Source organism: Mustela nivalis (genome assembly GCF_964662115.1).
Source record: "Mustela nivalis genome assembly, chromosome: 11".
Lineage (NCBI taxonomy): Eukaryota > Metazoa > Chordata > Mammalia > Carnivora > Mustelidae > Mustela > Mustela nivalis.
The window spans coordinates 96447821-96466979 of record NC_139030.1 but is presented as its reverse complement, the minus strand read 5'-3'; the positions used below and the strand labels follow the sequence as shown (position 1 = coordinate 96466979).

Below are 19159 nucleotides of genomic sequence, written 5' to 3'. Positions count from 1 at the left end.
AATTCACTGAGTCACAAAAACATGAAGCCACTTCCCGAAGGCTACACATCTGAATGAGGACAGAGCTCAATCGAATTTCAACACTTTGTAATCACTCTTGTGACACGTTCCCATGCTCCATCCTATAAGAGTTCATGTCCTACCTTATTACCCCCATCAATCTGTTCACCACACATCCTTCATTGTATTATTCAGGCCATTGACCCATCCTTCAATAAACATTTATTGAGCATTTGTCAAATTTAGACATTAGTTATAGATTCTGGAAATATATCTGGAAACAATAAAAATTTCTCCAGCCCTGCCCCTGAGCTTACATGATACCAAACAAACAAAAAATAAAAGTAAAATATATAGGGTGTAAGGTACTGATGAAATGCTCTGAAGAAAAATAAAGCAAGGGAGAAGGATTATGAGTGCCAGAGGGGGACAGGCGCTGAAATGTTAAGTAGTCACGAATGGACTTACGGATGAGATAGCATTTGAACAAAGACCTCTACGGGTCTTTATTACTATAATTATTATTATTATTATTATTACTATTATTTTTGAGAGAGAGAGAGAGAGCATGTGCATGTGTGCAAAGGCAGCAAAAAGAGAGGGAGAGAGAGAATCTTAAGCAATCCCCATGCCCAGTCTGGAGCCTAACTCAGGCCTCTGTCCCATGATCCTGAGATCATGACCTGAGTCAAAACAACTGAGCCTCCCAGGTGTTCCCCCTCTAGGTCTTTAGGAGTGAGGCTCAAGCCATGCAGGTTGGTGGGCTTGGGATACTTCCTTAAGGTAAGGGTTTACGTCATTAGAGGGGCCGATCTGGCTTAGTCTTGTGGGGCGGGGGAAGGAATGAGGCCTGGAGCACAGATAATGTGGGGCTGGGGAGATGAAACTGGAGAGGTTTGGGGGGGGGGGAATATGCAGAACTTTTCTAAGCCATGATGACTTCTAGTTTTTAGCTTTAAAACAATGGGAGGAGAATGGAGGAATTTGAGGCGAGGAGTTTGGGGGAGGCGGACACATGAGGGATGCATCATATTTTTACTTCCAAAACATCAGTCTGGCTTCAGTGGCCAAAAGAAATCAAATTAAGAGTCTGAATCTTTGTGTTCTAAGTATGAGAATGTAGGAATTTAGACAAGATCTCAAGTATTCAATAAATCCAGATGACTAATCGACACATTGTATTGTTTCTGTGCTAGGGAAAGTTGAAACCTGCCTTGAAAAAGACAGATGAATTGGTGCCTGATATCTTTGTTCTTATTTTTAAATTCCTTGTACTATATTAAAGATACACATCAAATGATAAATTCCCTAACTTTGAAGATATATTGATAACAACCTGCTAAGTAAATGTGATATGGGTATAATAAATGGCATCTAATTGGAATGTCAACATATACTTTTTCCTTTAAAGAGCTATAAAAACTTGTTTAGATTGGAAAGTGACAAAAGGACCCTAAAAATTAGGTCTGGGATTGAGACAGAAATATGCTGGTGGGTGTCTGAGAAGAGATTAGGAATTATAAAAGGAATTAGTAAATGAATACCATTCTGATTTAAATCTATCTGTTCTACTCTCACTAGATAAAATGGTAGTGAATTAATATTTCTGGGTTTTTTTTTTCCTCCCCGATGTTTGATGATCATAAGCCCACAGAAACATTATCTTTTTGCTTTATTTTCTACAATTTTTAATTTTGAAGAAGTGGTTACTTCCAAAATTAACATCACAAAGACTTTTGTAAAAAAAAAAAAAGATTTAATTTTAAGTAATCTCTGCACCCAGGGTGGGGCTTGACCTCACAATCCACAAGATCAAGAGTTGTATGCTCTACCTACGGAGCCAGCCAAGTGGCCTTATCACAAAGACTTTTTAAAGTCCTCTTTAGGCTGGCAATCTTTTGGTAAGTGATGGGTGACCTCATTCACCAGTGATGTTGGGTATGTTTTGGCTTAACCCTCTGGAGCACAATTTGGTGTTCTGAATTTTGAGAGTTAACAGAGTTAACAACTTTTGCTCCAATGGTTTTACTGGAGTAAATTTATCTTAGTAAAATATTAAAACTATAGGAAGATGCATGAATAGGGATGTTGACTACAGAATTTCAGGGGACAAATTCTAAAAATAACCAAAATGCCCAATGATATAAGGGGTTCCTTGTATGTTATGATACTTCCTTATAAGGATGAGAGCGAGGCGATTAAAAATAATACTTTGGGGGCGCCTGGGTGGCTCAGTGGGTTAAGCCGCTGCCTTCGGCTCTGGTCATGATCTCAGGGTCCTGGGATCGAGTCCCGCATCGGGCTCTCTGCTCAGCAGGGAGCCTGCTTCCTCCTCTCTCTCTCTCTGCCTGCCTCTCTGCCTACTTGTGATCTCTCTCTGTCAAATAAATAAATAAAATCTTTAAAAAAAAAATAATACTTTGGAAACTAATGACATGGGAAATACTGTCCATACGGAAAAGAAAAGAAGAATGTAATATTGTATCTACTGCATAATTCCTGTTTTGGTAATACTAACACGTGACTAGCATTCGTCTGTGAGTGATAGGATTCTGAGTGTCTTTCCTTTCCCTTTTTAATAAAAATTCAGTATTCATTCTAAGTTAGGCTTTCAAAAGCAAACCAATAGAAACTAAAGATATAAAAACAAAAAACAAAAAACAAACAACCCAGGGATATAAAGCAGTCATTCAAATACTTTAATATTAAGTGTCTTCTGTGTTTGATGCTTTAGTTGGAATAATTCTAAAAGATGGGATGGGCCATTTAGAAGTATTTTTTGCCTTTTGTTCTGTTTGAAAATTAAGGATCATTTCTGGAGGGGAAGTGCATCTTCAGCCTGCAGCCAGCCCAGCCTCCGGCCTTCTTTCTGACCAGCATTAGGAAACCAGGCCTCTGGGCTGCCACTCTGCAGGACGGTCACTCACAGACACTCACCCGGCCTGTGTGTCATTAGCCAGCTTCCCTGGAGTCGCCTGGTCCAGCAGCCACCGCCTTCTCGAAGTTTCTTTTCTCCTACTGCGTCCTCGGAGCAGGTTGCTTCTGAGGGTCCTGACCAGGCATTTTGTATTCTCCTTTGCCGACATCTGCCGGAACGGCCACCCGTAAAAAGGAGAGTCCTATCAGAGTACCTGGGTCTTTTTTCTTCATTTGGGCAAACTGGCCACCATGAACATTTTTGGAATTACTTCACTCACTTTTATGTCCTCAGAAAAATCATCTTCCTTCCGTACTACCTGCATATCTTGCCACTCTCTCTGCTTGTCCACAGAGTGTAAGTTTCCAAATTAAATACCACTCGCTTACAATTAACCCCTCTTCCTGAAAGTGATCCAGGAACGTGGAATTCTAAAGCAAGAAGGGGTACGGAGCAGGGCTAAATCCAGGGCTGCCAATAGTTGGGGTGTGGATTCTCTTCAGAACTGCATGATCACTGGTGGAGTTATCTCCAGAAAAATGCTATACATATAATTCTGTATAAAATTTCAGGGGATTCACAGACCCTCTGAGGTCCACCCGTCAACCCCACGTTAAGAACCTTTGCCAAAAGAACAAAGGAATGAGGTATCTTATGAAAAATTTTCAGCCCTGGAAATCTGAAGTGTAATAACAAAATGACCACACGGTGTCAGTCTAACATCGATAAGTCCGATTCCTCCCCTGAGTTTTAGGAAAAGGGAGCTGATGGGCCAATGAACTTGAGCATCTGGGTTATCCACATGGTTCCGCAAAACAATGCCCACTGGGAATTCTTTAATACCTCCAAGCACTTGACTTTAGCGGACCATTCATGTTAAAGAGAAGGAGGGGAATTTGTCTTTGGTAGGGATAGCTAACCAACACCCTTCACTACTGCCCTGTTTGAGGGTGATACCTCTGTACAGAGAAACTGAGTAATGGGAACTTAGTGAAGAGAAGAAAGTGTTCTTTGGGGAAAATGAAAATGCTCTTCATTTAAAATTGACTATGCCATTTCTCTTTTTTCTTCAAAAGGCCTAAATTCTCTTGCTGAGTATTTAGAATTTTCTTAAAGAACATTTAAAAGGCAACTATGAAGTCTTAGTTTTCTATTCCTTCCATCCAAATGCAGATAGTAAATTTTCCCTTTCATTTTTCCTAAAGAAAAAATACTGGAATTTCGGGAAGAGACATGTGAAAAGAGAAAAGTTTTCCCAAAGGATAGTAATAATTGGAAATCTGATTTTCTCATTTTTACCAAACCAAGCCTTTTCTTTGAACCCGTACGCACTTCCAATGTCTCTCCCCTTTTATTCCTCAGATATTTTCTGCCATATATTGTGGGACCAGTCCCGTGAGATTGAACTCTGTTTGGCCTTTTCATGTCCCCAAAGGTTCTATTAAAATCTATGATGTAGAGAAAGCATATGGATATTGAGAGGTATTTTCAGTAATGTTTGTTTCTTCCTTAAGTATTATCGCGAATGAAAGGAACAGAATCCGTGGTTCTATCTAGGGAAAGTTCTTTAGTTGTTGCAGCTGGCAGCCCTGACTGGATTCATAAATCATTGGTGTGCAGTGGGTTAGAGGTTACCTGGACGCAGACCTCCGTCACAGGATGGACCTTCTGGGGAGATCCTCTGTGAAGCCCAGCAAAGAAGCACGCTTGGCAGAGGTCAAAGTTGAGACACTTCAGACAGCGGTATCTGCCAATAACAGTGGAAGCGCGGATAATGTCACAACCAGCCCGTGAGCAGATCAGGTGTACAATGAGCACCCCAAAACATACAGGACACATCTACGCTATCAAGGAAGTGCAAAACTTCCCCCAAACTTTGTAGGGATGTTAAGTGACTCTAACATGTTTATTTACTCAAAGAATTAATCTTTTGGTGGTACTTTTTTATAATATGGCATTATATTAACATAGTTTCGCCTAGCAGACTACAGTTTGGAAGTCTGATTCATGCCCCCCGTGAATATACCAAGCACGTTGCCTACGCAGGGTACTGTGTGCCACAAATCTTGGGATAGACCCCTAAGTCTGGGGCCACCTCTTCTGTGGCTGCACAACGCATTCATATATTTTGAATTTAATTTAATATTTTGAATTTATATTTTGAATTTAATTTAATTTAATAAAATAAACCAGGAGATGTTTCAGTATATTCTGACCTTTGACTCCTTTTGAAAATTGTCAACATCTGATAACACTGGACCTGCATTTCCTGCATGGTACTGGGGAAGATAAAATTGTGGACAAAGAATCTGAAATAAAATGTGCGATTTTCTAGAAGTCCAGCTGTAGGAAAGAAACGGGGTGGAGGAGGGCTAGTTCCTCTAGCCAGTGTGTGGGGGAGAGGGTCGGGGAGAGACCCCTGCATCCAAGTTCCTTAACACATCAACCCTGAAGTCCTTCCCATACGAACAGTGGCATCCTTAAGTTTCCGGTGGTAACGGGTGAGGGGGGAGAGTATCTTGAGACACGGTGGGAAGGAGGGGTGTCTCATAACACTCAGGGAAAATAGGGTGATACCACACCTCTGTGCTCTTTAAATTTCATGTCTTGCTGCAGAAAGAGGTTAGGGAAGCTTGCAGTACTAACTGGCAAAGTTAAGCAATATGTAATTATACGCCACGTGTGAGGCATTGGAAGGCAAATGCTGTAGGACGGAGAGAGGCAGAGACACCTGGGGGTGGGTGAGACGTTTTCATGGAGGAAGAGCGCCTTTGGGCTGGAGACCCGGGAGGAGGAAATCACAAGGAGAAAGAAGAGTGAGGGAAGGGGGCTGGAGCCACGAAGGAGGTTTGGGGCACCGCACACCTGTCGGACCTGAATTTCAGACATTTGGATTATTCTAAAGAACAGAGGAATCCAAACTTGGAATGCCCCTGAGGCTGGATGGCAGAACAAGAGAATGTAAGGTCTGTGCAGTCAACCGTCAGCTGCCCTTGTTCAAGGCTGTACCCCAACACCTAGTTCCACGGTAAGGTATTAATAAATAGTGTCCAGCGGCTAGAATAGGAGGTCATGTTTTGGAACACTTACTAAAGGGCAGGCAGTACACGTGTGTTGACCCATGGGTCATCACCATGAAAGCTCTTTAAGGGAAGCTGTTCTTATGATTATCGTTTTTCCAGATGAAGAAACTGAATCAATCAGATTTTAAGCGACGGACACCAAGTTACACAACTTCTTGGTCCGCGGTAGAAGTAGGCTTTGAGCCCAGGGATACCACCCGAATGGAGAAATAGCTATTTTAGCAACTAGCATGGGCCACCAGTGCCAGAGGCTTGAGGCAGAGGCACACACCACCATTCCTAGTGACCATGAAGTGGGAACGTCAGCTCGGCTGTTCAGAGGATACCTAGTTAATGCTGCAGACTTTTCAATGACCATTAGTTGAATGAAGTTAAGGGAGTGACTTAGCTTATGCACAAGGAAAATGGGACTAGTAAACTCTGCCTTCTTGGCTGCCCTTGACTTGTCTGGGACAATACACTGACCCTAACCTTGCATTAATTCCTTTATGCTCAGAAACTACCCACAGGTATACAAGGAAAGGTATGGTATGAATAATGAGATTGGTCTGTTGATGTCTTTACCAGGAAAAATCAAGTTGGTTTTTTTTTTTTTTTTCCCAATGTCATCTCAACTTACATCTCAACTTAGCATAAATGGGATGTGTCCAGCTAAAATATAACACTGGCTTAGCACCGATCTCCGGTCTTTGCACTTTTTCTTATTTTAGAAGGTTAAGCCTTTGCCTTCTTCCTGTTACCTCCAGGTCTGCAAACACTTCGGCTCTAAAATGACTTTATTAATCTCACTAAAACATAAAGCCTTGAGGTTATCGCTGGAGTTTGGGAGAGCCAAAAACAAGAGTTTAAGGTTAGGACTGTCATAAATTCCAATAATTTCTAATAGACGCAGAAGGTTACAGCTAAAAGAAGCCTAGTACTCCAATGGGCCCAGCCCTCCTTATTTTACTTATTTTACTTAAAGAAACTGAGGTCCAGAGAGGTTAATGGCCTTGTGCAGGTATCCAGGTGTCTGCATGTACGAGAACTTTACATTGACTTGGATGTCTAGGACGAAGGATGGTTTGCAGATTCATTTCTAAGAAGAAGTGAATTTCATTCTCAATAGAAAGGGAACTGAACTGAACTTTAAAAAATTGCACTTCTTGCCCTCTGCCTTGGCATGACCTGTGTCATTCAAGCTCTTTGAGACTCCTTTATAAAATAGGAGCAATAGGGGTGCCTGGGTGGCTCAGTAGGTTAAATCGTCTGCCTTCAGCTCAGGTCATGGTCCCGGGGTCCTCAGATCGAGCCCCGCATCGGGGTCTCTGTTCAGCAGGGAGCCTGTTTCCTCCACTCTCTCTGGCTGCCTCTCTGCCTACTTGTGATCTCTGTCAAATAAATAAATAAAAATCTTTAAAAAAAATAGGAGCAATAATATCTGCTTTATGTTACACATAATACTTTTGAAAAAATATTTCAGTGTAATTTTATATAATTGCAAAGTGAATCCTGTACCTGGTCCAGGGCAGGGCTTGCAGTAACTACTCAATTAGTGTTTGTTTGTTGGTTAAATGATCGCAACGTGCATATAACATGATAAATCCTATTCACGTTCCTCCACGGTCCAATATAAAGAGAGTTTATCTTTTATTGTGGTGTGGAGATTTCTTTGGTTCGGTTTGCTCAGTTTCCAAAGGTCCTTTCCATTTATGTTTTATTGCTTAAAGGATAGTTATTTGCAGAGAGGTTTTCCTGAGTGAAATGTCACCATGTCCTCAGAATTCTCTGCAAACCCTCTTCGTTTTCTCGGCAAAGCTAGAATCTTCCAGCTTCCTAGCGGATCCAGCAGATGGATTTTATACCCACGGGGGGCATGTTTACCATCTGGGTTAGTTAAGATCGGAAAGTATAAGATGAGAAGAACAGAGTCTCCAAGTCCTCACTCCTGCCCCTTCTGGACACCCTGTTCTTTGACTTGTTTTTAGCAACCCAGCTGTCCCAGCGAGTCAGTCCTACTAGACCTTCAGCCCCTGCCAGGATTCATTCACCAGGATAATGGCATCCCTGGGCCTGGTGTTGACCTGCTAGTTTCCTTCTTTCCTCCCCAAGTCTATCTGACGTTAATTTCACTTCCTTACTGTTTTATTTATGAGAGACCAACAACACCCTTTTCCTAAGGGAGGGTTTGACTGTCTTCAAAGATATGGAAAGATCTCCCCTAGCTTCCCAGTCTGCCCTTTCCTCTAAGCAGAGTGAGGATCTGGTGTAAGCTGTGCCCCTCCCTGCAAACCTGATTTTTCCTTTGGTTCCTGAGACCCTGTTCCCAGTTGTCTACACTGGGAGGCAGCATGGCATCATGATTGCAAAGCGGTGCCTGGGGATTCAGTCTGCCAGTAATTACTTGCCACCATGTGCAAGTTATTTAGCTTCTCGGCAAACTGGGGATAGTAATATCACCTTTTATAGAGGTTTTAGCAAGTCCTTAAATGATATGATCCATGTGAACCACTCAACTTAACACTTAATAAACTATTATTAGTACTATAATTCTTATGCATGATTCCAAAGTATTTGGAAGTGGGTTTTTTTTTTTTTTTTTTTGGTAACAGAAGAAAAAATATTTTTCTCATAGAGGAATAAAAATGTTTATTGATCAGACCACGTGTCAATGGAAGAATTTAATATTCTATTAGCTGTAGAAGATAAAATATAATTTATTGTCAACCAAGATGCCCCATGCAGAAAATTATTGACCCCAAACTAACAGCTGGGTTTCAGATGTGTGAGGACCACGGAAGAATCTGGAGGGATGTAGCTCCACCCCTAGACCCCGTTGGAGCATGACTGTGTGAAATATTGATGAGTGACTGTACCTCAGTCCTGTGATTGGAAAGTTCCTGCAGATTCTACACCGGGCAGGGTGAGTGACCATTTCTGTAGCAGATAACCTGTAGCAGGTTGGGAGCCACAGGAGGATGGGAGGCTCAGACTGCAACCAAGACAGGAATTTTTCTTCTTTGATTGTTGGGCTCAACACCTGAAAAACAGTGGCTCACTCAGATAGGTTGCCAGGCATGACTCTGGTCTCTAGTGCAGAGGAAAATGTAGTTTTATCTTCTTTTCTGGCTGTTTCTGCCAAAGAAGTCTGTATCTTATACTAGGTTGTCTGGGATGCTGTTCTCAGTCACCGTTCTGTCATTTGAACCAGTTAGCACACAAGTCTGCCTCCAACTCCGGGGGACATTTGCATGGCACTCACCCCTTGGAAACAGCTGCGGGTAGCACTTTCCACAGAGCACAGAGCGCGACTCTCCCCTACGACCGCTGGGATCTAGAAGAGGCAGGAAACTGCGAGTCAGCTGTGAGAAGCTGGAGAAATACATGACCCCTGGAATCAGCGCGCCTGAGTCCTGGTGCTTCCAGCCACGGACTCGCAAGCACTTGGTGTATGACACTGGATGAACTGCCCTCATTCAAGCAGACAAGAAATGTGTGGGTTTTGTGCAATGTCCGAATGGGGAGAGTGAATGAACATGGGAGAGGAAGGCAGCCAGGAGGAAGGGGGAGACTGCGAAGAGTGTCCAGCCATTGGGGTAGTATTTACCGGGGGACGGCTTCCATTGTTTCACTTCTTATGCTCCCAGGGATGTTATTTTCACCCTCCTTCACTTGTGAATTGATTATATGTAACAATGATACTGTATTCATGTTCAGAGCTGTTTTAAGAAAAATCTTTCCAAACACTTTCATAGCATCCCATTTTAACAAACACCAATTTCGGAGCGAGGGCAGTAGTCATTATCCTTGTTCAAAGCAAGGGGCACTTGAGATTTAATATTTTGCTCCGGATAAAAACAGAGCAGGATTTAGCTGCAGAATTGAGATCTCACTTCATGACTCCTTACTCTGTTGACGGGTGGGGGGGGGGGGGAGTCACAGAGTTTTGTCCTTTGGACTCACATTGTAGGGGTTCCAAAGGTTCCATCTGTGCTGGTTTCCACCTTTCAATCAAGGTGACCAAAGGAGTTTCACTTAGGGACTAAGGATCCCTTGTGACTGCCAGGAGGGCCAGGGACTTGGCTCTGACATATCTAGAGGCACAGATGCGTGTCCCTGTCACCTCCATCTATGCCCATGTGGTCAGGAGTCCTCATTTCACGTCTGATGTCTTCTCCAGCACAGGCTGTCAAGAGGCATCGCCTGCAAGCTCAAAAGTAATTTCGAAGACCCCCCCTGCTGAGTCCATCAACTCGAATAAACATTCTTCTAATCAGGAAAGTGGCACTTAGAACCACTTTGCTGACAATTAGCCAGGCAGGAGTCAACAAACATTTGCGTAATAGTGACAAGATGGCTGTACTTTAAATTGATAATAACCCCATCACCAGCTGAACAGAAGTAACTACTCCCTACGTCACTTGGCCTTTGTCTGAAGAGGCCATACTGTGGCCTGTGAGTGTGGAGGAACTAGCTGGACACTTATTTAGAGGGTGTTTCTGAGCCCTTGGAAAGGGGGGTTAACTTCTTGTAAAATAAGGGAAGGGGATCAGGATTCAATTGAATCAATGAATCAATCAGAATTCATTGCCGGCTCTGCGATGCTGACATCAATCAAAATAAAATTCACTTCTGTAGTGGATTTTAGCCTCCATATTTGGCTTTAAGTATGTGCACAAAGATTTTGTGGATTAATTGCCCATTTGACTAATTTCTTGCAGGTGTGCTAGAGAAGACTGCATGTGGCTTAGATGGCATGCTACCCCACGCAGAATGCCACTTGAAATGATAATTAGGATTCTTGGGGGAGTGGTTTGAATCACATGGTGAGGCCTGGAATTTTCTATGGGAATCCATCTCTGAGTTCTTAATGGAAGTCAATGGGAGGATAATTTGCTATGCAAATTTCCACCTTCCTAAGAGTTTTCTCAGGAGCGTCCTAATGTGGGAGACAGAGCCCTGCTGGAGCTGCCATTTCAGCGGCTCATTGACCTCAGTTGAGCCTGGAACAAGAACACATTTTTAGGGCTTGTTGGGTAGGGTGCTGGTCTGGGGTTACAGTAGTTACAAAGTGAGAAAAAGGATTTCTCCAGGAAAAGGAAAATGCCCCTCAGAACACCTACTTTCATAACATTCACCTAAGCTCCCCGCCCCCTTGCCTTTTAAGTCCTACTGCATAAATAGGTGGACAGACTTTGCCACTCTCTCTGGCTCTCCACCAGCTTGAGTCCTGAGGCATGAGGATGGTTGGGTAGTACCTCTGCCTGGCAGATATGCCTGAGAGTCAGCAGAAAGCTGGTAATGGGATCTATGTGCCACCACCACCACCAGAAGAGCTCTGAAATAACTATGCCTGATGTTTAGCTTTCTAAATTAAAAAAAAAAATCATCACTCCATTTGAAAAAATATGAACATGTTGAATATTATTGGAAATTTCTAGAACTAATGAAATATTAATTATTATGATCAATACAAACATGAGATGTTAAGACCAAATCAAAGCACAGGTAACTTTGGATAGGTTTTTCTTTCTCTCTCTCTCTTTTTTAAAGATTTATTTATTTATTTATTTATTTATTTGAGAGAGAGAGAGAAAGGGAGCAAGTGCAGGAGAAAGAGACAGAGGGAGAGCGAAAGAATCTCAAGCAGACTCTCCACTAAGCTGGAAGCCTGACATCGGGATCAATTTCATAACCCTGAGATCATGACTTGAGCTGAAATCAAAAGTCAAATGCTCACCCAGGTGCCCCCAGGATTGGTTTTTCTAAACCATACCCCCTGTCCTAAAGTTCTAATAATCTTCCTCTTTACCCACCCCCTTCATGACTATTCCTAGTTCAGAATTCTTGGTCCTGAAGAGTACCAGAAGAATAGAGTACCTGAAGTACCTGAAGAGTACCTGAAGGTCCTGAAGAATACGCCACCCCCTTTGGCATATGGATTATTTTGAGCTAAAGGCCAATGAAAACCAGCAGATGCAGGAGAGGCTCTAAAAGCAGGAAAGAAAATGTATACTTGTCAACAAAATGTATACTTATGAGGGAAATTTCAATTTGCCAAAGATTTCTCCTTCTTCCTACTAGCAAGAAGAGGACACTAAACAACTCTTATCAATGGAGAAGGGACCAACCTAAATCCTCACAACAAACTTTACTAAACAACCCTCGCTCATCATACTTTTCCTGGTAACCTTTTCATCACTTTCTTCCCCACTGGGAAGCCCAGAATCCATTTGCCTTTGTTTAGCTCAAGATTGTATGTAAGCCTGAGTTCTAGTCATCCCTTTGAGTTACTCATCACTGGGCACTCCCATGTGTACGTGCCATATACTTGCTAATAAACTTCTGTTTGTTCTCCTCTTGTTCATCTGTCATTTGTCAGTCTAATTGACAGGGCTCCAGCCAGAGAACCTTATAAAGTATTCTATCTTACAGCCTAGATATAGGAGAAAAATGACAGAAAGTTATTATTGCTTCACAGTGCAGAAAACTCACTGTGAGGACTTTATAGGAGCTGGAAGAACAGCAGAGGCATCTTTGAAGCAGGGGTAAAAGGCACACTAGGACAGAAACCACTTCCACACAAGACAATCTGGAGTGTGCTCCAACCATTTGTAGATGCTGGGATGCATCATTTAATATCATCTTAACAGTTAAGTAATATTTTTGCTTTAAGGGGGTTACATTCCCTTGATTAGCAAGGATAAAAACAATATTAAATCTGTATGTTCTTAAAGCACAGGAAATGATGTGCTTAACTATTTGAGTCTTCAGCACTGCATTTCATTTATGCTTTCATTAATCTTTGGTCCAAGGCCTTACAACCAGGCACTTTGTAAACCATTGGAGACATAAACATGAGTGCAATACAGTCCTTCCCCTTGAGAAGCACTCTAGTGTAGAAGGCATACATCTGATAATAATGGCAACAAAATTCAATGAGTGCTATAACAAAGTTATGCACAGGAAGTTAAAGAGCTTTCAGTGAGGAGGTGACTAACGATTTGAATGACTTGAAAGATGAACAGTGTTTTCCAAGTGATAGGCAAAGATATTGCCGATAGATGGAGCTGCACAAGTCAGGGAGGAGAACTCGGCACATGTTGGGCAGAGCAAAGATTTTGATATATGGAAGTGAAATTGGCATAAAAAATGCAAGGAAAAATTAAAGTCTGTGGAATAAGCAGAAGAAACCACTGGCGATCTTTTCAGGGGTGATACCTGAATGTATAGAGATATGCATCATTTTTTTTAGCTAGGCTATTTTACAACTCTGCAAGAGAATCAAAGTTAACGTGCAGAAAACAGATTGAATTGTAAATAATTCTCATCTATAGACATGCAAATAAATTCTGGCCTGGTTAGGGACTCACTCCCAACTTCCCCCAAAAGCCAGTCTTGCATCCACCTGCAAGTTCATTTTAATATTCCTTATCTATCAGTTTGTCCATTCTTTGGTTATTTCTTTCAACTAGTTTCAACACCTTACTGATACCCTTTTTAATTCATAAATTAAATACATTTTTGGACTGGTGTTCATTTTTATAGTCCTATAAAATCATGATTTTACCTCTTTTGAAAAGAAAAGGATTGGGTCAAATCATGAAAGCTTTTCATATGATGCATAAATTCTTTAATTTAGGCTTTGTTCTACAGACAAGCATGGGCAGTGAAGAATTTTAAGCATGAGGGTGACATTTGCATTTTGGAAAAGTCACTGACTGCAGTGTGGGGGCAGAGTTGGAGAGAGGAGAAGCTTGAGTTAGGAAGTGATTATAATGGTCACATCTATGCTCAGGTAACAGCAGTGGCTGTAGAGGGGAAGAATGGCATGGAGAACTGTATTAAGAGAGAACTGACACTGTAAAAATCAGGTTCTTTGATAATAAAGGTGACTAATATAACTGGAACGAATTTAGAATTCTTAAGTATTAGAGATTTACCTGCTGTAGATCTGTTAGTAGGTTTCTCAAAATGCTTCGAGTCATGCGTGCCCCAGAATCATAAGCTCCCCTGGTATTTTCTGCATAGAGCTGGAAAAGAGCTAGACATACAAAGGGGGAAAGAAATCTTTAAAAGGAACACTTGCCATACGTCTTGGAAGACTAAGTGCCTTGAATTCTAAGCAGTTTATTTGTAGGTATGAAGGGAAAAGGAAAGGAAAGCCATATTTCTCGATTGTTTGCTTGCTAGTTTGAAGACTTCCCAAATGAGGTAATTTGACAACTAATGGAAACCAATTCACATTTCAACCTCCTGATAATTCAGCACATCAGCAATGAAGACCACGAGGTTGGTAAATGGCATTGTGAGGAGAGTCCCGGTCTTTAAAGGAATAATAACTACTTCTGTGCCTGAAAAATCCCCACACAAATAAATAGCGAGGACGACCAGGTTATGAATAATTAGAAAGAATAGATCGACACCTTGAAAACTTTCTTCATGCTGACTGCGTATCGAAGAAAAGCCACATGGCAGGGGAATAGGAATGAGTGAAGAAGATAGTGCTTTGGAGATTTGGAGGTCACTACACTTGATAAACTCCTCGGTGAGTTACCTCTGTATTTTGTAAGAGGGCTGTCCCCGGACAAAGCAATCAGGGCAGCAGCTGCAGGCACAAGCTTGAGCAAACCCGTTCCTGTGCTACATGGCAACAAAACACAGAGACAAGAATGGGAAAGGCAGGGTGATTCTGGGTGAAGTTACCTTATAAAGACTTTAACTATTAACAGAGACTTCTGACATTATTTTCCAAGTTCACACTTTCTTTCTTTTTTCTTTATTTTCTTACTTCTTTTTTTTTTTTAAGTTCATATTTTGGTCTGTTTTCCTATATTTAGGTTTTGGCAGACTAAAAATTGAATTAAATTTTTTCATCATTCATTCACTCATTCATTCATGTGCCCAACGCATATTTATTGGATGTTTTCTTGGTGCTAAGCACTGCACTGGGCCCTGGGGAAACAGGGATGCACCCTGTCTTCACGGAGCAGGCAATGTCACTTCCTTAGGATGCACATACCTAGAAACCAAACAAAGATACAAGCACAGAAACATGTACATAAAAGATCCACAAGCTCACAGACCCTCACTTAGAGCCTAATCATCTGTTGGTCACTGACTGTGCAGATCCAAGCCCTCAAAACAATGCCTCAAAGGCAAGAAGATTGTTAGAAGCAGGGGTTGAAATTAGAAATGATGGTCAAAAGCTTAATGTTGGAGGTGTTTTTTTCTCGCAAAAAAAAAGTTGTTTTTTGTTTTTTGGGTTTTTTTTTTTTTTTGGTGCAGGGAGGGGCAGATGGGGAGTGAGTGAGAGAATCTTAAGCAAGCTCCAAGCTCAAAGTGCAACCCATAGAGGGGCTCGATCTCACGATCCTGAGATTATGACCTAAGCTGAGATCAAGACTCAGCTGCTTACTTGAACCATCCAGGTGCTTCCTCAAAAGCTTAATGCTTAGCTAAGGGCACCTGGGTGGCTCAGACACTAAGCATCTGCCTTTGGCTTAGGTCATGATTCCAGAGTCCTGGGATGGAGTCTCTCATTGAGCTCCTTGTGCAACAGGAAGCCTGCTTCTCCCTCTGTCTGCCACTCCCCCTGTTTGCAGTCTCTCTCTCTATCTCTCTATGACAAATAACTAAATACAATCTTTTTTAAAAAGCTTAATGCTTAAGGAGTCTGAAATAATGAAAAAATAGCTTAAGAACATGTTTATATATTATTTGTGTGGTTAAAAAAAATAATAAACTAGAAAAGGAAACACTAGGAATTTGCCAGATGGCTAAACTGTGCTTGCCTCTGAGAGGCAGGATTTGGGGTAACATTTCTTCTTCTTTACTCTTTTCTGCACTTTCCAAATGTTTTATATTTACTATGATTTTTAAAAATGCATTCTAAAAGATGAGCCCTCCTCGGTCAAGACCACCCTAGGAAAAAGAATGAAGTGCGGCAGAAGAAGGGTAGACCCAAGAGCCACGGGAACACACAGTCACAGACACACACACACACACACACACACACACACACACACACACCATTTACTTTGGGGCATGCATAATTAAGCCTTTGATATGGTCTAAATTGGCTTACAGGTGCAGAAGACTGAGTGTTTGGATCCCTCTGAAATTCACATGTCAAAATTCTCACCTCCAATGTGATGGAATTTGGAGGTGGGACTTTGGGATGATTAGGTCATGAGATTGGAACCCTCAAGAACTGGGTTAGTGCTCTTCTTATAAAAGAGAACTCAGAAAAAAAAAATTAAGTAAAAGAGAACTCAGAGAACTCCCTCACCCCTTCCACCACAGGAGGACACAGCAAGAAGATAGTTCTCTGTGAATCAGGAAGTTGGTCCTCATCAAATACTGAAAAAGGCCGGCACCTTGACCTCAAACTTCCCAGCCTCCGGAACGATGAGAAATAAATGTTTGTTGTTTGAGCCACCCGGTCTACAGTATTTTTGTTGCAGCAGCCCAAACAGACTAAGACAACGGTTAGCCACGCATGCATAGGTTAACCAACCTTATTGTACCTGAGAAACAAAACAAAAACCAGTAACTGGTTATAAGAAATAAGCTACCAGGGACCCAAGAAAAAAGTTTTCTTAGTAGTTTTCTTAGTAGTTTTTTGTATGCATAGCTAGATAACCACCTTCGCAAAAGGTGGGCATGCCTCCGGAGTGGAAACGAGTTTGTGTGAGACAGAAGTCATGTGGATTTGTTTTTCCCTTTTTGCTATTCACGGGTCATTTGTATTAGTGAAGCTGATAAACATGTACTTCTTCATCCCCCTCCTGAATGAATAATACATTTGGGGAAAACAAAGAAGCTTTCTTATGTAACAAACCTCGAGCAGACCTTAGATGACACGAGGCGGGCCAATGACCAGCGGTGACTAAACACTGTCTTGAGGCCACAGGGTGACCTTCACACCCTCACCTGTCATACATCGTTGTGAGAAGGCTCAGAGTGAGTTCTGAAGCTCTGGGATGCACCTGTCCTGGTTTGTCCACCCCGACTCTACGAAAAAGCTCCTGAAGAGCCCAAGAGAGCTGCTGCACAGGGAGCGGGGTCTCTCTCGCTTCCCAGAGGCTGCCACGGAGGAGGACTTGCTGAATCAGAGAGCTGTCCATCAAGTCCACTGTGGAAAGCAAACAGGAAATTAACTTATTTTCCAATAGGAGCACAGGCTTCAAATAAAGGTTTCAAATAAAGCAAATGTCTTCTAGTGTTTAATTAAGACTTTTTAAATAGCAACTATTTTCTTAAAAGGGAATTAGAATATGACCACTATTTGGATGAATATCTCTTGTGTAGAATTCAGACCTTTTTAGGGGGATAGCAGATTTGATTTCGGAAAAGCGCATCTGTTGGGAAAGCCTAGTTATAACATTATTCCCAACGTAACCTCTAGGATATTGCTTTGCAGGATGACATTGAAAAGGGGAAAAAAGTGAGAAAACTGAAAAGCAGCCTTCTAAGGAAGTTAGGGCACTGTGCTGAGAAGTGGTGAAAACAGTTCTTCGACTCTTGATTAAGTGAATTGAGCAAATTTACCTTTCGTGTTCAAATATAGTTTTCCCTGTCCACAGCCTTGCTTCAGAAGGAATATTGTGTTAAAATGCAATTGCCCAAGTTTAAAAACAAGTGATCTTTATAAAAGTGCAGTTGCTGAATTCTCAGACTCTTCGGGTCCGCCCTTGGCTCAGTGATACTTCTTTTTGTTGGTCTTGGTTCCATCGGTATTTTTATCTAGGAAAGGCACTTAATAAAGCGAACGTTGCTTACAAAAAATAATGGTTTATTTCTTATTTTTTTTTTTTACCACCTCCTAAAAATTTTACAAGGCAATGAATACAAGGAAGAATGAAATAGAGATAACCCTATGGTTTCTTGCAGACAGAGGATAACAGACCCGATTAATAAACACCCACTTGCACCATCTGAGAGATGAGGATGTCAGTGGCGCCCAGAGCTGCTGGCCTTGAAAATGCTTCAGTCTGTGGAATGATAAAACCCGGCGCTTTTCTCTACTTCGTAAATCAGCCTCACAGATAAGAAATCTAGCAAGTATAATAAAATTTTTTATTTGTTCTCTGATCCTGCTTTCAAAGGGAGAGCGTGCAGAAGCGAGGAGTAGGTTTTAGGTTGTGACTTTAATAAAAACCTGGCTGCAGGTGGTGGAAAGTGCAAGCTGTTTTATCGTTATTCAGTCACAAAACTCATCACCTTGGCCGGCGCGCTGTACACAAGGCGCTCTTGTCCTCCGCGGCGAGATCTGTATTACAGCGAAGCAGATAATGGTGGTGTGCGTGAGTCTGCCCGCAAGATTTATGCGGTGCCCTGGGATCCTGCCGCCTGGAGCTCACCGTGTGCTTTATCTCAGCCGTTGGGACTTTCTTGTTTTCCGATCACTGTTTGGATCTCTCTTCTGGGGAGAGCTGTGAACTACTGGTTTTGTGTATTGTTAATATTCCCCCTGAGTATTATCCAAGTTCTAATGCCAGGGGTGATAAAAAGTTCAAAAAGGTAAATCCTCAAATTTTACCGTTAGTCCACACCCCAGGCACTCAGGAGGGAGGCTTACAAGAACATTTGCCACTAACTTTCTTCGATGGGAGAAATTCCCCAGGAAAATGGCAGAATCGAGGGTAAATTTTTGGTGAGCGTATTCCACCTTTTATTGGTCTCTGGAATAATAAGTAAGAGTTATACATGAATTTGTAAAAAAAAAAAATGTTTTTTTTTAAAAGCTGGGGGTCTGTTCTTCAAAGGGCCCTTTTGCAGTAGGGAAATAGAGAAAACGAGTTGCGTTGGTGGAAGAGATGGTCCTTTGTCTCCCCTCAGTTGCCTCTCCTTCTTTTCCTGCTGTACTCTTACCCTTGGGCACTTTGTGAAGCACAATTTGAAAATCACTGGTCTAAAGAACTTATTAGGCAGAAGGCAAACTATGACAAAAATTGCAATCTTCACGACAAATGTCATAGGTGTAACACTTCTTTAAGGTCTGATCTGATCAATGTCATAAATCACTTCACATGAAATTTTTTTTTTAATGCAACTCAGCACTTACTAGAAATCAATAACTTTAGGTTGAATCCCTCTTGTTTTTCATACATAGAACCCAATTTATTTCATTTTGAAGAATTTTTACGAAATAAACACTTTTACTGTATTTTATCTT

At 41.7% G+C, this 19159-nt stretch overlaps 2 protein-coding genes across 2 annotated transcripts in view; both read right to left on the bottom strand.

The window, feature by feature from the left end:
• The window catches only part of PLEKHM3 (pleckstrin homology domain containing M3), a 1279556-nt gene that overhangs the window by 118890 nt on the left and 1141507 nt on the right, over positions 1-19159 (bottom strand). The gene's annotated exons all lie outside the window — the stretch shown is intronic.
• DYTN (dystrotelin) overlaps positions 1-19159 on the bottom strand; it is a gene marked incomplete at its 5' end in the record, with an annotated part of 46880 nt that overhangs the window by 23292 nt on the left and 4429 nt on the right. Inside the window, 7 exons of the mRNA XM_082690088.1 lie at positions 2938-3086; positions 4553-4664; positions 8856-9019; positions 9242-9313; positions 13923-14023; positions 14537-14622; positions 16915-17116. Of these exons, the coding sequence (XP_082546214.1) occupies positions 2938-3086; positions 4553-4664; positions 8856-9019; positions 9242-9313; positions 13923-14023; positions 14537-14622; positions 16915-17116 (886 nt within the window). The remainder of the gene's footprint in view (positions 1-2937; positions 3087-4552; positions 4665-8855; positions 9020-9241; positions 9314-13922; positions 14024-14536; positions 14623-16914; positions 17117-19159) is intronic.